Source organism: Tamandua tetradactyla, chromosome 9, assembly GCF_023851605.1.
Source record: "Tamandua tetradactyla isolate mTamTet1 chromosome 9, mTamTet1.pri, whole genome shotgun sequence".
NCBI classification, from domain to species: domain Eukaryota; kingdom Metazoa; phylum Chordata; class Mammalia; order Pilosa; family Myrmecophagidae; genus Tamandua; species Tamandua tetradactyla.
Window position 1 is genome coordinate 5,933,963 of NC_135335.1, and position 18,060 is coordinate 5,952,022.

Genomic DNA, 18,060 nt, shown 5'->3' on the forward strand with positions numbered 1-18,060 from the left:
CAGCCTATTGATTTGGTTGTTTCCACTGCTTGCAAGAATATAGGAATTCTCCAAATATGAACGTTGAATTTTTCCCCCTTTTCTCCCCATTCCCCCAAGGGGACTTTGCAAATAATTCTTTATTCACTGTTCAAATCACTGTGGGATTTATCAGGGTATCACACTAACCAGGATAAACCAGGCTCGACTCCCAGCGTATACACACACACACAAAAGCAAAAAAAAAAAAAAAAAGAGAGAGAGATAATATTAAAATACGAAACACAAAAACAACAACAACAAACTATATCTCAACAGTATTATACCGCAGAATCAAAAAGAGACACTCCAGGATTTACTGGGAATGAATCAGGCTGGTGCCCATCAAAGGCTGAGAAAATTTAAGAAAAAAAATTAGTAATAATAAAAATAAATGAATAATAAAAAAATATATAAAAATAAAATTTCTATAAAATAAAAAATAATGAAAACAAGTATACTATAATAAAAATGTACAGAAAGAATATATTTTATAAAAGGGGAAAAGAAAAAAGAACACTAGGAAAATAAATAAAATAAAAAGTAAAAATAAAGACCTAGGCAAACTGGGAGTTAGCGTGCCTGCACTTACTCTTGCTCCCCAAGAGGTGGTGACTGCGAGGCTCCTCCTCCCTCAGACTACCCCCTCCCCATCTGGTGCGGCCCACCTGCACTTTATGCATCTGGCCAGCAGATAGGACTCCCAAGTCTCCTCCTCCCTCAGCCCCGCTCATCCTGGTATTGAGGTTGGTGTGCTCAGCAAGGGGGGATCTTATCAGCCTGGGCAGCCGGTTGGCTAGTCTCTGCCAGGGTAACTGGGGGGCTGACCAGCCCCTAGGGGATCTGCTGATTTGCAGCACTGGTGGGTCTGCCAGACAGTGTGCCGGTGGACTGGCTATTCCAGCACCGGGGCTGGGTGATCACTCCCCCTCGCCCCCACCCTTGCTCCTTGGACCGGCTCTGCCATAGATGAACGGCCCACCATTCTTCCTGCAGATGCCATCCATTATGACCACGTGGGGAGGTTTCCCCAACCAGCACCTGTGCAAGTCAGAGCTGAGGACTGTTAGCTCCCACCTACTGCACCTCCCTTGTGCACCACAGCCTGCCAGTGGGGATCCCACTCACCCAACCCACTCCCTCTTTCAGTCCGATCCCACCAATACTCTCCTTCCAAAACTGCCTAGACCCTGCTTGTTTACTTACACTCCAGGACTGCAGTCCTGGCCATTTCCCCCTTGAGCCCTATCTTGTTTCATGGAGCAGGAGTCCACCATCTTCCCAGAAGCCTCTTGTTTGTTTTGAGAGTTCTTTGCATATTCTACATAGGAGTCCTTTATCAGATATTTGATTTGCAAATATTTTCTCCCAGTATATGGTTTGTCTTTCCAGTCTTAAAATGTATCCTGAAGAGCAAATTTCTTTATTTTGAGGAGATTCAACTTATGAAATTTTCCTTTAATAAATATACTGCTTTTAGCATTAAATCTAAGCAATCTTTTGTCTAGTTCAACGTAACAAAGATTTTCTCCCATGTTTTCTTTCAGAAATTTTATGTTTTACATTCAGGAAAGGCATCGAATCTATAGATCCATCTAGGAAAAATGGGAATATTGAGTCTCCTAATTTAGGCATCTATCAAGCCTTTAATTTTTCTCAACAGTTATGTTTTGTAGCTCTTAGTGTACAGGTCTCACGTACCTTTTGTCAGATTCATCCCCACATATTTCATGCATTTTTATGCCAACATTAGTATTTTTTTTTGTAATTTCAATTCCAACTGTCTGATACAGTATGTGGAAATGGTTATGTTGATTTTGTCTCATGCCACCTTGTTAAATTCAATTTTTCTAGGAGTGTCTCTGTAGATTCCAGTGAGTTTACTGCATTGACAATCAATGTTAATCAAATAAATACAGTTCTTCCTTCTAGATGATGCCTTTGATTTTTCTTGATTTACTGCACTGGCTTGAACGTCCAGCATAATACTGAAAAGAACGATATCTTTGCCTTGTTCCTTGATCTTAGGGAGAAAGCATTCAGTCTCTCACTGTAGAATTTTTTTGTAGATGCCTCTTACTAGGTTGAAGAAATTTCCTTCCTTCTAATTTGCTAAGTTTTTATCAGTAATGGGTGTATGTTGCATTTATTCTCACATGTAATGACTGTCTAATGTTAAACCAACAACAGATTCCTGTTGAATTTAACAAGGTGGCATGAGACAAAATCAACATAACCATTTCCACATACTGTATCAGACAGTTGGAATTGAAATTACAAAAAAAATACTAATGTTGGCATAAAAATACATGAAATATGTGGGGATGAATCTGACAAAAGGTACGTGAGACCTGTACACTAAGAGCTACAAAACATAACTGTTGAGAGAAATTAAAGGCTTGATAGATGCCTAAATTAGGAGACTCAATATTCCCATTTTGAGTGGATATCCCAGACATCCACTCTGTCATGATGTATTAATGTTGCATTTGATTTGCTAAATTTTAAAAAAGATTTTTTATCTATGTTTATGAGAAATTATTGGCCAGTTTTCTTTTATTGAAATGTTTTGTCAAACTTGGTTATGAGGATACAATGATGTGTCTTCAGAGAATAAGATGGGAAATAGTTCCTCCTTTTCCATTTTCTGGAAGCTTCTGTATAAAATCTGTGTAATTTCTTGCTGAAATGTTTGGTAAAATTCACCATGAAGCCACCCGGTCCTGTGGTTTTCTAGACAGGGGGCTATCCTGGTTATGCGTTTCTTTCTGCTTGAGGTCTGATAGTTGGTGTCTTTCGGGGACCATCTACATTGTCAAATTTATTGAGAGAGTTGTTCATAATATCCTCATATCTGTAGACTCTGTAGTGATGTTATCCCACTCATTCTCGATGCTGGTAATCTGTATGTTTTTTGTTGTTGTTATGATCATTCTGGCTAGAGGTTTATAAATTTTATTGATCTTCTTAGAGAATGACTTTGGTTTCACTGACTTTTTCTTAAATTTTTTAATTTTCCATTTGTTACCACTCTGATCTTTATTACTTACCTAATGCTAAGGTCACAGGTTTGAGATTTTTCTTTTCTAATATAGACAGTGCAATTAAAACTGACCCTTTGAGTACTGCTTTAGCTGCATCACCAAAGGTGTATACTGTGCTTTCAATTTCTTTCCATTAAAAATACCATCTAATTCCCTTTGCTTCTTTGACCTCTATATTATTTAATTTTCAAATATTCAGGGATTTTCCAGGGAGCCTTCTGTTATTGTCAGTTTAACATCACTGTGGTCAGAGAACATATTTTGTATGACTTTAAATCTTTGGAATTACTACTGACTTGCTTTATGGCCCAGAGTTTGGTCTATCCTGGTAAATATTTCATGTACACTTGGAAAAGAATGTGCATTCCGCTGCTGTTGGATGGAATGTTTTATAAATGTTCAACAGGTCAAGCTGTTTGAAAGGGTTGTTCAAGGGTTCTATCTTAAGATCTTTGTCTATGCTTTACCAATTACTAAGGATGCTAAAATACCCAACAATAACTGTGGATTTGTCTATTTCTCTTTGTAATTCTATCAGTCTTTGTTCTGTAAGTTGTTATTACACGTACAGATATTTAAAATTATGTCCCCTTGATGAGTTGACCTTTTATCATCAGAAAATGAACTGCTTTATTCTTTTGCTCTGAAATCTACTTGGATGTTAATACAGATGTTCCAGCTTTTCTTCTGATTAGTATTGGCACAGTGTGTCTTTCCATGGAACCTGGCAATCTCTGCCTTTTAATTGGGGTGTGTAGATCATTTACCTTCAATGTGAATACTGATATGGTTGGTTAGGTTTAATCCTATCATCATGCTATTAGGTTTCTATATGTCCCAGCTGTCCTTTGTTCAATTTCCACCTTCATTTGCATTTTTTAATGATTTCATTTTGTCTTCTTCATTGGTTTATTAACTATAACTCTTTGTTTACTTTAGGGTTTATAGTATACAAATTTAACTTATTACAATCTACCTTCAAGTAAGATAGTCCAAAACCGAAACAACTCAAACAGCCATCAACAGCTGAATGAATAAACAAATTATAATATATCTATTCAATGGAATACTACTCAGGCATAAAAAGGAATGAACCATTGATAAAATCACATTACACAGATGAGTCTCAAGATAATTATGCTGTGTGACAGAGTGAGACAACAAAGTAAATACTGAGTTCATTTACATGAAACTACAAATTAAAGGAACAGAAAGCAGATGGGGGGCAGAAGATAGGTGGAAAGTATAATAAAAGGGCATGAGAAATTTGGGGTGTTAGATATGTTCATGATCTTAACTGGAATAATAGCTTCATGGGTGTATATATATGTTGAAACTTATCACATTATACAATTTAAATGAACAGTTTATTATATGTCAATTATACCGCAATAGAGCTTATAAAAGATAAAATCTTGCTTTCTCTCATCTTTCTGTGCTCCTTCTGGGTATCAACTACCACTCAACATGAGGCCCAACATGTCAGACTGCACGGTGAACAGTAAGTTTGACTGGGGCATTAGCCTGAAAACATAGTAAAGTAGGAAGGTGTTGTCTCTGTCACGCTCTGGCCCTGGAGCTACAGCATCTGTCCTGTGATCATAATGTGATAAACCAACAGGCTGAAGAAGGCAGAGTGGGGTTAAAAGAGGCTAAACTCCTTTATCAGAACTAGATTATGAGACAAACTTTTGCTTGTTTAAGTCATTAGTTGTGACCATTGCTAGGTCTTCTGTAACCTGCAGCAATAAGCATTCTTAAGAGAAACAATATAACTGACAGCATATGCAGAAACAGGCAATGCTGACAGACTCTATCCAGCCGAGGCACTGGATGGCTGGGAGACAGGAGTAGAGGTATCTTACTTTTAACTGAATAATCATTTTGTTTCCTTGGAATTTATACTACGTGAAAACATCATATATTAAAAATATATGAATAAAAGTTCAGCTGCTATTCAAATATCCCTCTCCTCTTAAATACGAAGATTCTGATAAGAAATATTCAGATCACGAGAACTTTCAGTTTACAGAAGCATAATTTATTAACATTCCTGTTATAAAGTGACTAAAACAAAAGAAGTCTTTCTACCCAGAGGGTATCAACTGACATGAACATGTCTCTCCTAGTTAGATTAATGTTTAGAAACAATTCTCCCCCTCTTTTTGGAAACTTTTAGTCAAAAATAATTCATAACTCAGCTGTTGCTGCTATTACTGTTAAAGGAACAGTTATTTATTCAAAGGCACTCTATGACTACATCTCCCGTTCGAAGATTTCAGGAACTGTGTCTAAATACTTAACAGCATTTCAAGCAAATACCCTTGACTCATTCACCCTTCTGCCACATTGCAGACATGAGTACTTGTACCAACTCACATCAATAAATGAGAGCATTTCTGATCATGACGAAAATACTATTCTCTGGATCAAATATTTATATTTTGAGATGATACATGTATGTCTCATAAGGACTTGGCTTTATGTGTTGGGTATAATTATTACTATAACGGTCTTTCACCTGGATCGTCTTTGGGATTCTGGTGTAAATGCAATGTGCTTTTCCTCCCAGATATCTTCCTCATCAGAGCCACCATCATCAAACTGCTGTATTCTTTCTTTACAACACGCTTCAAACAAGGCAATATTTCCCTAAAGAAAAAGGGACATAAAAAGAACAAAACATTTAAAACCAAGTTATTTTCTCCCAAAAGAAACCAATGTAAATTGCATTTTGATTACATTAGAAGCTTGCAAACTTTTAGCTTGTTTAGTATTCACTAATATTATCACTTATGCCCATTTTTCCATTCCTTAAAAAAAATGAAGCCTATCACACACACCAAAAAAAAAAAGTAAACTTCTAATGTTAGCTTCTGCATAAGTACAGGAAAGCTTCTCTAAAATGACTGTACTTAAAATAGCATACAAGAAGCACAGACCTACTCACTCTCATCTAGTAAAGTGCTTCCTTGTCCCACCCACTCCTCAGTCACAGATGTGTCTTAACAAGGAACTGCAACCTGCATTTCCTCTGCTTTTACCAGTCCACCTTAGCAGTGATCAGCTCCAATGACTCAAATCAGCAGTTTCTACCATATATCATTAGCAAATCAAAAGTGGTCTCTCATGCTGATCGACCAAAAGTTGAAAGATTATATGTATTCAAATGATATCAATCTTCTATCACCTGTAGGGGAAGATGATGCAACTATTTGGCATTTCAGAACTGCCTGATGGTGAGAGGCTTACCCTGCTCTAGCCAAGCACCTCTCCTGGTGACACACAGCAGACATAAAAGGCAACTAGCTGGAGCTACACAGCAGTCTCTTGTATAGCTAAATGTGTACAGTGCAATCGTAAGTGACCCTGGCTTTATTAGCCCTGTCATATCTTCAACAGGAGTGCAAAGTGACAGGCCCCTTGGAGCCAGGCAGGTCATGTGGGAGGGCAAAGCAAATAACAGCAATTGCAAATGCAGGCTCCTGCACACATGTCACCCACATACAGGCTGGGACAAAATCCAGTCCCCAGAACAAAGGTTAAAATAAACTGGGTAGAAGAAAACACTAGTGGTTAGTGAGAGGGAGGGTAAGGGGTATGGTTTTTTCTTTTTCTTTTTATTTCTTTTTCTGGAGTAATGTAAATGTTTCAAAAAATGATCATGGTGATGAATATGTTATGATATTGTGAGCCACTGACTGCATACCAAGTATGGAATGTTCATATGTTAAGAATGTTCATGTTTGTATGTTGATTGGCTTTATTAATAAAAATTTAAAAATAATAATTAAAAAAAAAAATCTAGTCCCCAAGCTGCCACCCTCTTGAACCCCCAAGTTGCTCAGGACAGAAAATGTTTATACTCACACTTTCATTTGTATTGAGAGTAAAGTTGATGTCTGATACCCGATCAAAAGAAACACTGTAAAAAATATGTAAGTGTAGTAAGAGTTATCTACAAACTCATTTTAGGAACAGTGCATGAAATCTTCCAAATTTAAAATATTTATACGATCATTAAAATGCACATTGTTAAAAAATAAAACAAAACCCAAAAAACTACTTACATTAAGTTATGCCTCCTCTGTTGGTATTAAGGAGTTTATGTGGTATGAGAAGGCTGGGACAGAAGGCTTTTGGACACATGTGTAAGCACACCCTATAGCACTCCTATAAAAGGTTTTTAACATTCACTATTTTATGGGATATACTAATATCACCAAGAAAAAGCTGCATTTGCAAAAAGATACAAGTCAAAACATGAAAAGTACACCAAAAATGTCAGACACTAAGCTTTCTTCACATAGACGCTTTCTCCAAATTCATACACAAAATACAGGTGCCATCCCGGAAGAAAGGCAGTAAAAGAATTCAGAGCCTAATTATTAAATGCAGCCTTCCGAGTAGATGTAGTTACTGTTCAATTTTTAAAAGACTTTTTCTAATCAATCATTATTCCAAGTACCATTACAAATTTTAAGGAACTTATGGATTCCTAACTAGTAACAGTAAGAGTCCAGGAAGGCAAATGTCAAGTTGCCACAGGTTCTGGTGTGAGGCAGTGGCTCCAACCCCACAGAGACACTCCTGGGATATAGACAGACCCCTTGCAGAGGGATTCTTGCTCTTTTGTATTTAAATGAGCCAATTCTTCAAACCCCTCCTGTTTGCAGTGGCCCCTCTGCTCCACTGTACTGACATATTGTATGGCGTGATCAGAATGTGCTAGAACAGAATTTTGGCCTTCTCACATACCATAAACTAGACTTTGTGACAAATAGCCCCACTGGCGGTACTTTAACAACTACTCTGCATATACTGCTTTCAAGGCACCAGAGCAGACACCAAGAACTCATAAGCACAATTAGGATGTCTTCTTCAAACACCAGGCTGCCTGAAATTGTTCTCAATGAGTTGTAACATGCCATTTGTAAGTATTTTGTTTATAAATATCTTTCATTTCCCAAGGCCAAATACTAGGTCACTTGTTTTCATTTCTGTGGCTCACCTGCACATCTTCATTAATCTTGTATAGCACCAATAATTTCCATTTCTGGGCTCCTCTTACCATGACTACAGAATGAGTGGTTTCACTGCCTGTCTTAGGAGTCAGTCACCTAGAAGAGGGCCTGCACCTATTGGAGAGCTATCCTGCAATGTGGTCAGAAGAAATTATGCAGCCAGGTCTGAGTACTGTAAATTAATATGCCACAATAATTTAACTAACATAGGGAAAAATTACTTTAAATGTTACTTAACTTTAAGACCTAGAAGAAGAGACCAGTGACTTGAGTTCCAAAAAGGAGTTTAATCCAATAAAAATAAACACCTTTGAAAGAGGTCAAGCCTAAAGACAAATGTTATTTTGTCGGAGTGACATTCCTGTCCCTTGGGCACTTCAGGGCTAGATATCCTGGAACTAAAGGAACACCATGATGGGAAAGTTCCTCTCAACTCATGAATGTTAAAGATTTCCAGGAACCCAGTGGACTCATAGAAATGTCTCACAAAGAATAGGAATATACAAGAGGATTATGAAAATAGGAAAATATACTCACTTGCCAATGTCATCTTGATCTGCAAACTTCTCATCGTTGAAGCCAAACTGGTCAATAAAATTGGACGTCATTTGTTGCATCTGATAATCAGAAAAGGCCTGGCAACCCCAGGACCAGTGACAGTGATATAATGATTCTAATGACACTCTATACACTATTTGCCCATTTCTGTTCCAGAAGTTATTTTATTTATATAGCCATAGGGCTTAAAGAGTTGGTGTGCTTCTCTAAAAAAAAAAATCAAATAATTTCAGACATAATTTGCCAAAAAAGGAAACATACGGCATTTGGTCCTCAAGTCACTTTAATGCACATGTCATTGTAAGAAATGTTACGTGACCATTCTGTCTCTTATAAAAATCTCTTTAGAGAGAGGCTCGGGTTAAGCATAATTCAAAAAGTTGATCAAGTGACATTATCAAGTCTGAAATTATAAGTTATACTAGTCACCTGTGGACAGAACCAATCTTATCTAAGACAAACGGTAGCACACACCCTCCCTCTAAGCCATCTCCCCGACACCCCCAACCCACTAGAGCAAAATAGCACCAGAGGAAAAATGACTACTGAACACAATTACAGTCCTACAAAGAAAAATGTAAGGGACACTTTATTTTCTTTAAAGAAGATTCAGCTCTCACAGGATGGGAAGAATACAGAAGTGGAGGGGCTTCTATCTACCTACCTTAGAAAGAGGATAGACCGTTTTAACACTCATCTGAAATCCTTCTTAAAAAGCTATGGCTCTATACAATCCATGGAGGAGGAGTTCTGTTCCTTTACACTGTTTCTAGAGAGGACTATGTTCACTTAGGTTTTCTTAGTTGGGAAAAGGGGGAGGGCTGTAATGTACTTCACGAAATGTTGATATTCTAATTTAAAACAACGACAACTAGTACCAGCACAGCATATAAAATCAGCGAGCATGTTCTCACACATTAATCAGGAGTAAAGAATACACAACGATAAGCAAGGGCCAGCTACTAGTTCTAACCAACAGAGTAAACAGAGATACCAAACAGCACTGTGTGTGCTGCTCTGTGGACAGACATGTGTGCTGAGACAGCTATGTTCCATAGGTGGACCTGCATCTGAGCGGGCAGCAGACGTGTGCTGAAAAGCATCACCCTAAGGCTACCTGCAGGGCGGCAATGATAACTGAGTTACACTGACTTCTCTTTGTATTCTACAAATGCGCAAAGTCCACAGATTTCATCCTGCAGATGTCTGCATCAGAAAGGCTCACACTATTAATTCCCGATTACTCATTCTGGTGGCAGGGAATTATGGCATGGATAATCCAAACTGTAGATAAATTAAAAATAAACCTTATATTTGGCTTTGGAAGGCTTCTTTCCCTTAGATTCAAAAAAAGCACAGCTAATTATTTGAGAATCTAAAACCTCACTTTTCTCTAATTCAAGATGAAATATCCCCCTCCCCGACCCTGATTCATTTTCTCACATCTTATACACCATGTCCTCTCTTGCTCACCAAGAGAGCACTGTACAAGCACATGGGACCTGGGGCCAGTGTGCAGCTGGCCGATGAAGGACGCAGTCATTCATGGTATGCAGAACCACATCTGGTAAGGCATGGAATGGAAACCAAGGCTGATCTGGGGGAGTGTGGTAAAACCGAAGAGTAGGGACAGGTTCTCAGGGGCTAGGACAAATTTTAGATATATGAATGGAAAATCTGATAGGTAGCATTCATGTTAATAAATCAGAAAGAAACAGATCAACTGCTCTGAATTATAACTTTATCTTTTATAAGGTAAAACAGATGCTTGGTACCTCAAAAGGTAGGGAAAGAATGATGAAGCAACTCTTCTAAATAGGTAGTAAAAACCTGGCTCTGAGTTTATTTAAAGATTAGAAATTTAGTTTTCCTCATAAGGGAGAAAATCCCTCCCAACTGTTTTGATTCTTTATGTCAATTATTTTTTTAACCTCTAGAGATCATATCATAAAACTTCTGGGTGTAGAAAGGGAGAAATGTGTCCCAAAGTGCCCCTATGTTTCAAATGGTTCATAACAGGACGCTAAGACTATATATGGCATTCAGTGAGTGTGTGTGTACATACAAAATTTGTATATATACATGCATACACATGCACACACATATTTGCATTCTCTCTCATGTAAAACTGTGGTACTCATTAGTTCTAAGTCTATCATACCTTCTAGGAAGATATAAATTAGCAAAGAACCTCAGTTTTAAAATCTGAGCCAAGTTACCATGGCTTACTTATTAATAAGCCCATGTTAAGTGAAGGCTGTGCATGAATTTTATTTAAAGGTACATAAAAAGTGTTTTGAATGCTGCAAATTCAAATTGGAAAGCACTGCATGGCTATGCAACTTCAAGTACTTTCCAGTATTTTCACCCAGGACAAAACCAGGGATGGTTCAGTTCACTAAGAAGAGATCCAGGATCTTTATTAAGGAAGTACCTCTGGGGTAGTGCCACCTGGGCAACAGAAACTGCTACTCACCTTATTCTGATCTGACTCTGCCTATCAACAAGCCTGCAATGTAGGGTAGCTGCTTTAATTCTCCAGATACAATCTGAAGGCAGACCACCTCACCCTCCACACCTCTATTAAGGCAGAACTAGGAAGGGGAGTCAAACACTAGATACTAAGAAACCAGATGGTACTAGGGGCAAAATAGAATAGGCACTGTCCCAAAAGCCATGAGGCCCTCCCCAGGCCACAAACGGCCCCATTGGTGACATTAACCGTGTTAAAATTACCTCCCCTAAGCTCTCTTTATTCAGGGACTTTACCAATATGAGGCTTAAAATCAAATGTGAATGAGAACCTGAAATAATGTCTATAAACTAATAGATATTATGATTCTAATGGAAAGCAGCAAGAAAGTCTTAAACTACATTTATATTTTCAAATCTTTAAATAATGCTTTGCAGCATATTTCTAATAAAATAGACTTGGCTTATTTACAAATTGAGCCATGATTGGTTTATACAGTTTAAACTTGCAAAAAAAGGTTTACTGGAAGCTTGTCAGTCAGAAAAAAAGTAATTATTCATCCTACTTTTAGAGATTTACATGAAATGGGTAAAATTCACAGGGTTAGAAAAGCCTGGTAAAGGATGTATTAATTAATTTTATGACCAGGAGTCATATGCAAATCAGCAATTAGTCAAGTTGAAAATAACTGAAAAAATTCTCTCCAGAACAGATATGAGCCTAGCAGCAGATATTATGAAAAGGGAATCCACTTTCTAGACGACTAAATTTAAACACTTCTACATTAAATCAGGAAACTGAAATTCCAAGTTTACTAGCATATTTATAAGTAGAAGTCTGAGGCCTTCTTTTTTTTTCTTCTTTTTCTTAAAGCTACATTTCAACAGGTCCAAATCACCTGGACAATTTATATTTTATGCCACCAAGCTTCATCAAAAGGGTGGAACAATGTGTAACATTCAGGGACATGACAGGTTGAGGGGACTGTTTTAATAGCTATAGGTGCTTCAGTGTAGAAAGAGGCAGTTGCCAAGGTGCTTCCAGGGGCAAAACCAAAAAGCACTGGGACCAAGAAAGGACTGCCTGTAGACAAGAGGGATTGCAGCAAACTAAGGCAGGAGAAAGTGAGGGGCTGCTACACTCTGCGATAAGGCAATCCAGCTCTCAAGATGTGTTCTTTAAGCTTGCTGTTCTATGAGCCCTAACCTGAGGGTGCTGGCTTCAAAAGAAAAGTGACTTCAAATACAAAACTCAACAGAGAAGCTAGCAAAGTGCTGAAAAGCTACTTCAGATCTTGAAAATGTGAATGGTAAATAGCTTTAGTATCAAATCCAACCAATTGCATGCATAGCTTAACCTGCACTGGACTGACGACAGCTACACTACTTGGCAACCAAGAGCTGGGCGGATGTAACCATCGGGAGCTGCACTGCAGCCCTGGTAAAAGATGAGCCTTAGAGACTGAACAAAAAGAAGCCAAGCCACACTCAGTAGGGGAAATGGACGTCTACATTAATGCAACTGCCACGCCAAGGCAATTAACATGCCAAGACCATCTGGTCCTGCCTAAGCTAGGACTTCTTGATATTAACAACTGATAACTTTCTAAAGGGCTTCTATTTTTAGCTCCAAATATCTGTACAGGTAGCTTTGATACCTCATAAAAGACGGTGAAATCATGTCATCTCTCCAAGAACTACCAATGGATGATAAATCAGTACATTAATAATTTATATCCTGTCTACCACCACTACCACCAAACGATTACAAGCAACTGATAAATGGAGGTAATTTCAGGGCAAGAGGCTAAGAGTGGCAACGAATCACTTCAAGTAAAATTCAATTTAGATGTCACCATATTAGACTGTCAAGATAATTGGAAACTATTAATAGGGAAAGGACATTTTTAATAAGTCGTTTGGTTAAAGGTCACTTGTGCAAGTTTAAAGTCTTACTCCTCTTATTCTTACCCACAAATCTCTACAGTGTGCATCTTTAAGCAACAGCCCAATTATTTTAAAGGTCTGCATAGTTAACATGTCCCTGAGGTGCCTTATTAAACTATTTATTTCATTCAAAGTTCCTAAAACTTTAACCTACTCATCATTTTTACCAGGAGTGAAACATTCCCTGAAAACATAATTAGTATAAACCTACCTCTGATGTACTCAATACTTTCGCCTAACTAATAAGGTAACCCCTAAATCACATTCCAATGCAAATTATGGCTCTGAAGCTGATTTCATAAAGGGCAACTAGACTAAGCATTTAAAACAAAAACAAAAAGCAAAGCTTTAGGCATGACTCACTTGCTGCAAAGAAGAATCCTGTGAGAAACCCGTTTCTTTAAAGTCAATTTCATCATCACTGGATGAATGAATATGGCAGGTTGTAACCTATATGCATAAAAATGTAAAAAACTATTTAACATAGAAAAGTTTTGGACATTTGTATAAGCATTTTTATGGAAAAATTACATTTAGTTTTGCTCTCAATGTGTATAACCAAAAAGAAATGAAAATAAAAAACAAGAAACAGTTAAGCTGCAAAACCCACCCAGTAATTCAAGGGTACATACACATCATTTGACCACCTGGTTTGGCTCCCTGTCTTCCTGCTGCCCATTTGTGGTTACTGCTCTCCTCATTAATGATACCACCAGACCAAAGAACAGGTTAGAAAGAGGAGTTCCTTCATTTAAGTGATTTTGTTAACTATCTGAAATTAGATGCTTAAAATAGCTCAGCTGCAACACAAAAGTAATTTATATATAGACTATGCATTGGTGCATTCCGTCCTACATCAGCAAGAGGTCTGAACTGCTAATTGGAAAGAAACACGTGCCACTATGTAGGGGAAGACTGGCCATATCCCCGGGATTACTCATGAGCCACTAGAAATTTTAGTCAAGTTGAACTAAAACCACTTCCACCATCATTCACTTTCAATTTTGCACTTCCTGCCCGCACTAAGAAAAGTATTGTTGACAAGGCCAATCTGACCTGAGCTATCAGCCTCTTGCTCATAAAACGACTTAAAACTGTCTACTCCTCACAATGCCTTACCCACCCCAAACCTGAAGCCAACACTCAGTAATTAAGCAACTGCTCACCAATTCATGGTAAATGGTCTTTACAAATTCATAAATGTCACACAATTCTTTGTGTCTGTGTGTGTAAATGTATTAGCAATTAGAAATCAAGACATACAAATGATTAAGTACCATACTTACAGTAACTGCTATAGGGCAAGGGACAAAAAGACAGTCTGTGAAATTTTAGAAAAAAGCCCTCTACTTCTATGGACAACTTACACTGTATTTTCTGAGTTATTTATTCTGTACTTTTTGTAGAAATGTTTTGGACAGAGGACATTGTATCAGAGGAAGTCACAAGCAGCTGGTACCTGCCAATTCTAGTAGCTGTGCCTCAGAGTCCAGAATTAAACAAATTGTCTTGCTCTGTATGGTGAAGTTGTTCTAACTTTGGTTCAGGAATCCCAAATTCAAATTCATATAGGTCTGTATGGGATATGGCTTATAAAATTCTGAATAAGTCATTGTCTCAGGCAGATTAAAGTAAATCTCATTCTTTCCCTGTCAAACTTTATTTAACGTAACAAACAAACCCAAGCAAAATCAAGCTATAATTACCCAATTATTTCCAATTAATTCCTTCTACATCTTAAGGTGAAGAACACTCCATCTGACTTTTTAAATGCATTTTTTAATATAAAAAATAACAAATACAAAGCAAAGAAAGAAAAAAGCAATAATTTTCAAAGTACACTTCAACAAGTAGTTACAGAACTGATTGTAGTTTGTCAAGAGCTACCATTCCACCATCTGAGATTTTTCTTTCTAGCTGCTCGAAAACACTGGAGACTAGAAGGAATATTAATAGTGATATTTTAACAACACTATATTAAATATAGTTTGTTAAATCCCATTTTCTCTCATACTCCTCCTTCTCCTTTAATCCTTCTCCCAATCTATAGGGATCTCTGGACTATTCTGACTTTTTTATGTTGAGAAGGAGTGTCCACACTAAAGGACAGAGGGATGTAATTAATTGATAATCCTGAGAGGCTGGTCCCTTTGACATTCAGGATTTATCTGACCTAGAAACCCTCTGAGAATTACGGTTCCACGAAGGCAAACCTAGTGCATGAAACCTTTAGAGTCTCAGTTCTAGCCCTAGGTGTTCTTAAGAGTTAACAGGATTGACGCTGATTGGGATTTAGCAAACCATGGCAATTAGCACTATCTGACTGAAGCTTGTATAAGGCAGGCTCCAAAACAGCTTCTTGACTCTATCTGATCCCTCTTGGCCACTGATCCCTTATTTTATTACACTTCTTACTACCTTTTGGTTGGGAAGATACTGTCTATCTCATGATGCCAGAGCCAGACTCATCCCCAAGAGTCATACTCCATGGTGTCAGGCATATTTTCACCCCTAAACGGCTTGTACCACGTAGGGGGGAGGGTAATGATTTTTCTTGCAGAGTTGGGCTTAGAGAAAAAGGCCACAACTGAGCAACAAAGAGGTTTCCTAGAAGCAACTCTTAGGCTTTGTTATGGGTAGTCTTAGTGTCTTCCCCTCAGAAATAAGTTTCCTAAGGGCAAGCCTCAAATCCAGGGCTTGGCCTATTTTCTTGGGAGTCCTCAATGGTTGAGAGGGTACCCAGGGTTTCCCAAGTGGGAGAGCTTATAAGCTCAATATATATGCATTTTTCCTCTTCAGACACTCATGGGACTCTACTAATACTTTTAAATTATCAGCCCACCATAGTATGGGATGTGCCCCATTAAGCTGTACAGAGTTACAAGGCCTCATTCCTGTGCTGGACTCCAGGAGTTTGGGTTATTTAAAAGTGCTATCGAGAGAGACTGATTTAGATTATGTGTTACAGAAAACTTAGGTTCTAGACATAATAAACCTGTCTGCCATTGGTTTCAAACAGTAGCTGAAGGTCTAGAGTAAATACCCTATCATCTTTTACCCTGCAGTCTAATTTAGCTCAGACCCAACAATATTGGCTTCATTTAAACTCCAATTGAGGCTTGATCTCTTTTTTGAGTACTTTAACTGTTATTATATATAGCTATGCTAACTTTCTGGGCTGCAGCGCTCCATTTCTGGGTCCTAGGTGTCACAGAACTAGTCAAAGTTCTAGGGAAATACCAGCTGATACAAACAGAGCTCAGTGTCTCAGAATCCAGAAATACATCTATAACTTCAGACCAAACATGACTGCCATGAGGGCCCATGATCTAGGCTCCCATTTTCTTATAAGTATTCTCTGAGAGAGACCTTAGCATATTTGCTCTTTTGTTTCTGGCTTATTTTGCACAACACACTATCCCCAAAGTCTATTCAATTCATTGTGTGCCCCTCAACATCGCTCCTATTTTTAGCTGCACCATATTCCATCACATAAATTTATTACCATTCACCACTGCACTTCTATTGGGCATCAGGGATAATGTCCAAAATAAACAAACCAATTAACATTTACTTTTGAATCTGGCCCAACGAAATCAAATGTAGAATTCATGATCAGTGAAAGGAACCTACTTGATTGAGTCAACAGCAGCATTAGTGAATTATTGGGGAAAGCTGTGTAGTGGTGGGGGGTGGGGGGGTATGTTCCAGGCAAGCCCAAGTAGAGCACAGAGGAAGCCAGAGAACAGGGCCAGGCCACAGCAGGAGAAATGCTAGGGGGTCACTGCCCTCAGGTCAAGTGGTTCCACTGCACTGGGATCTAGAGATGGTTCAGGCTACTCTTCACTTCACACTTGGCCAGCAGGCATTTTAGAGGGGCAATCCCAAGATGGGGAACAGAAAGGGAGAATTCAAAGAGCAAGTTACGTGAATTAAACTTCTGAGAACAATAAAAGAGTGGGCTAGTTCTCACTGTGTCTTGATATCAAAGTTCAGGCAGGATACAACATCTCCTTGTTTGTACTTTTATGGTTTCCTAAAAAATAAGATTTTTCCAGCTCACATAATTGAAGATGAGATGGAAACTAACTTTTGCTGAGCAGCTTCCATGTGCCAGACACTGTGACACCTCTAAGTGCTCTATTTAAACTGTATCTTCAAAGCAATCCTGGGAGATATTTAAAATAAGTCTTTTCCCTCCAAAGAGAAACTGTTTTAGCAAGTTATCACTGATAACAACACCATGCACATACGCCTTCACAATTACATTCACGAAAGATGTGGTAATTCCAACTCTATTCATATCACCCTGGTCTGAAATTATTATTAATAAAAAGAGTTAAAGACCATTTAATTTACCTGTGGGGAAAAACTTGCTACTCGGAATCCTACCATTTCAGAATTCAAAACTGAGTTCCTGATTTACAATTCCATATACATTCCTTTTGAGGCACTGCCATTTCAGTAAATGCCACCTTCATTCTACTTCCTTGGCTAAAAATAGTGTTTCTTGTTTCTTCTCTCCCACTCACCCATACCTGCTCTAATTTCAAAATATAATTCCGAATCCCATCATTCCTATAAACCAAGCCTGTCACCACCTTCTGGCTCAATGCTAAATATCACAGCTAACCCATTTTCCTGCTCATAACACTTTCTTCCCTTATAGTCTGTTCTCAACCCAGCAGCTATAGTATTTCCTTTTGTTTTGTTTTTAAATAAGTCAGTGGATACCTTGTAAAAATGTCTGCAAATGTTGGGTGGGTATAGTTTAGTAAACCCCTCCCCTACCAGTGATACTGAATCAGATATAGATTTTGGAAGAACTGACCTTAACATTGTCAAGTGAGTGAAACCTGTCAGAACATCACCCATCCATCCCCCTATGAGATCTGTGAAGGTCTGACTATTTAATAGTGGAATTTCAGTCATCTAGGACAGACTAGAGGGGAAGACTAACAGTGTTTTTTAAAAGTACCTATCAAATTATGTCACTC

The 18,060-nt window shown here is 38.1% G+C and overlaps 1 protein-coding gene across 10 annotated transcripts in view; it reads right to left on the reverse strand.

The window, feature by feature from the left end:
- The window catches only part of PPP6R3 (protein phosphatase 6 regulatory subunit 3), a 201,272-nt gene that overhangs the window by 27,161 nt on the left and 156,051 nt on the right, over positions 1-18,060 (reverse strand). For 6 of the 10 annotated variants that reach the window (XM_077115458.1, XM_077115456.1, XM_077115450.1 and 3 more), the window contains 4 exons: positions 13,427-13,513; positions 8,624-8,721; positions 6,933-6,987; positions 5,584-5,714 (listed from right to left, as the gene is read on the reverse strand). In XM_077115458.1, coding sequence (XP_076971573.1) covers positions 5,584-5,714; positions 6,933-6,987; positions 8,624-8,721; positions 13,427-13,513 — 371 coding nt within the window. The remainder of the gene's footprint in view (positions 1-5,583; positions 5,715-6,932; positions 6,988-8,623; positions 8,722-13,426; positions 13,514-18,060) is intronic. The other 4 variants (XM_077115454.1, XM_077115452.1, XM_077115457.1 and 1 more) reach the window with 4 other exon arrangements.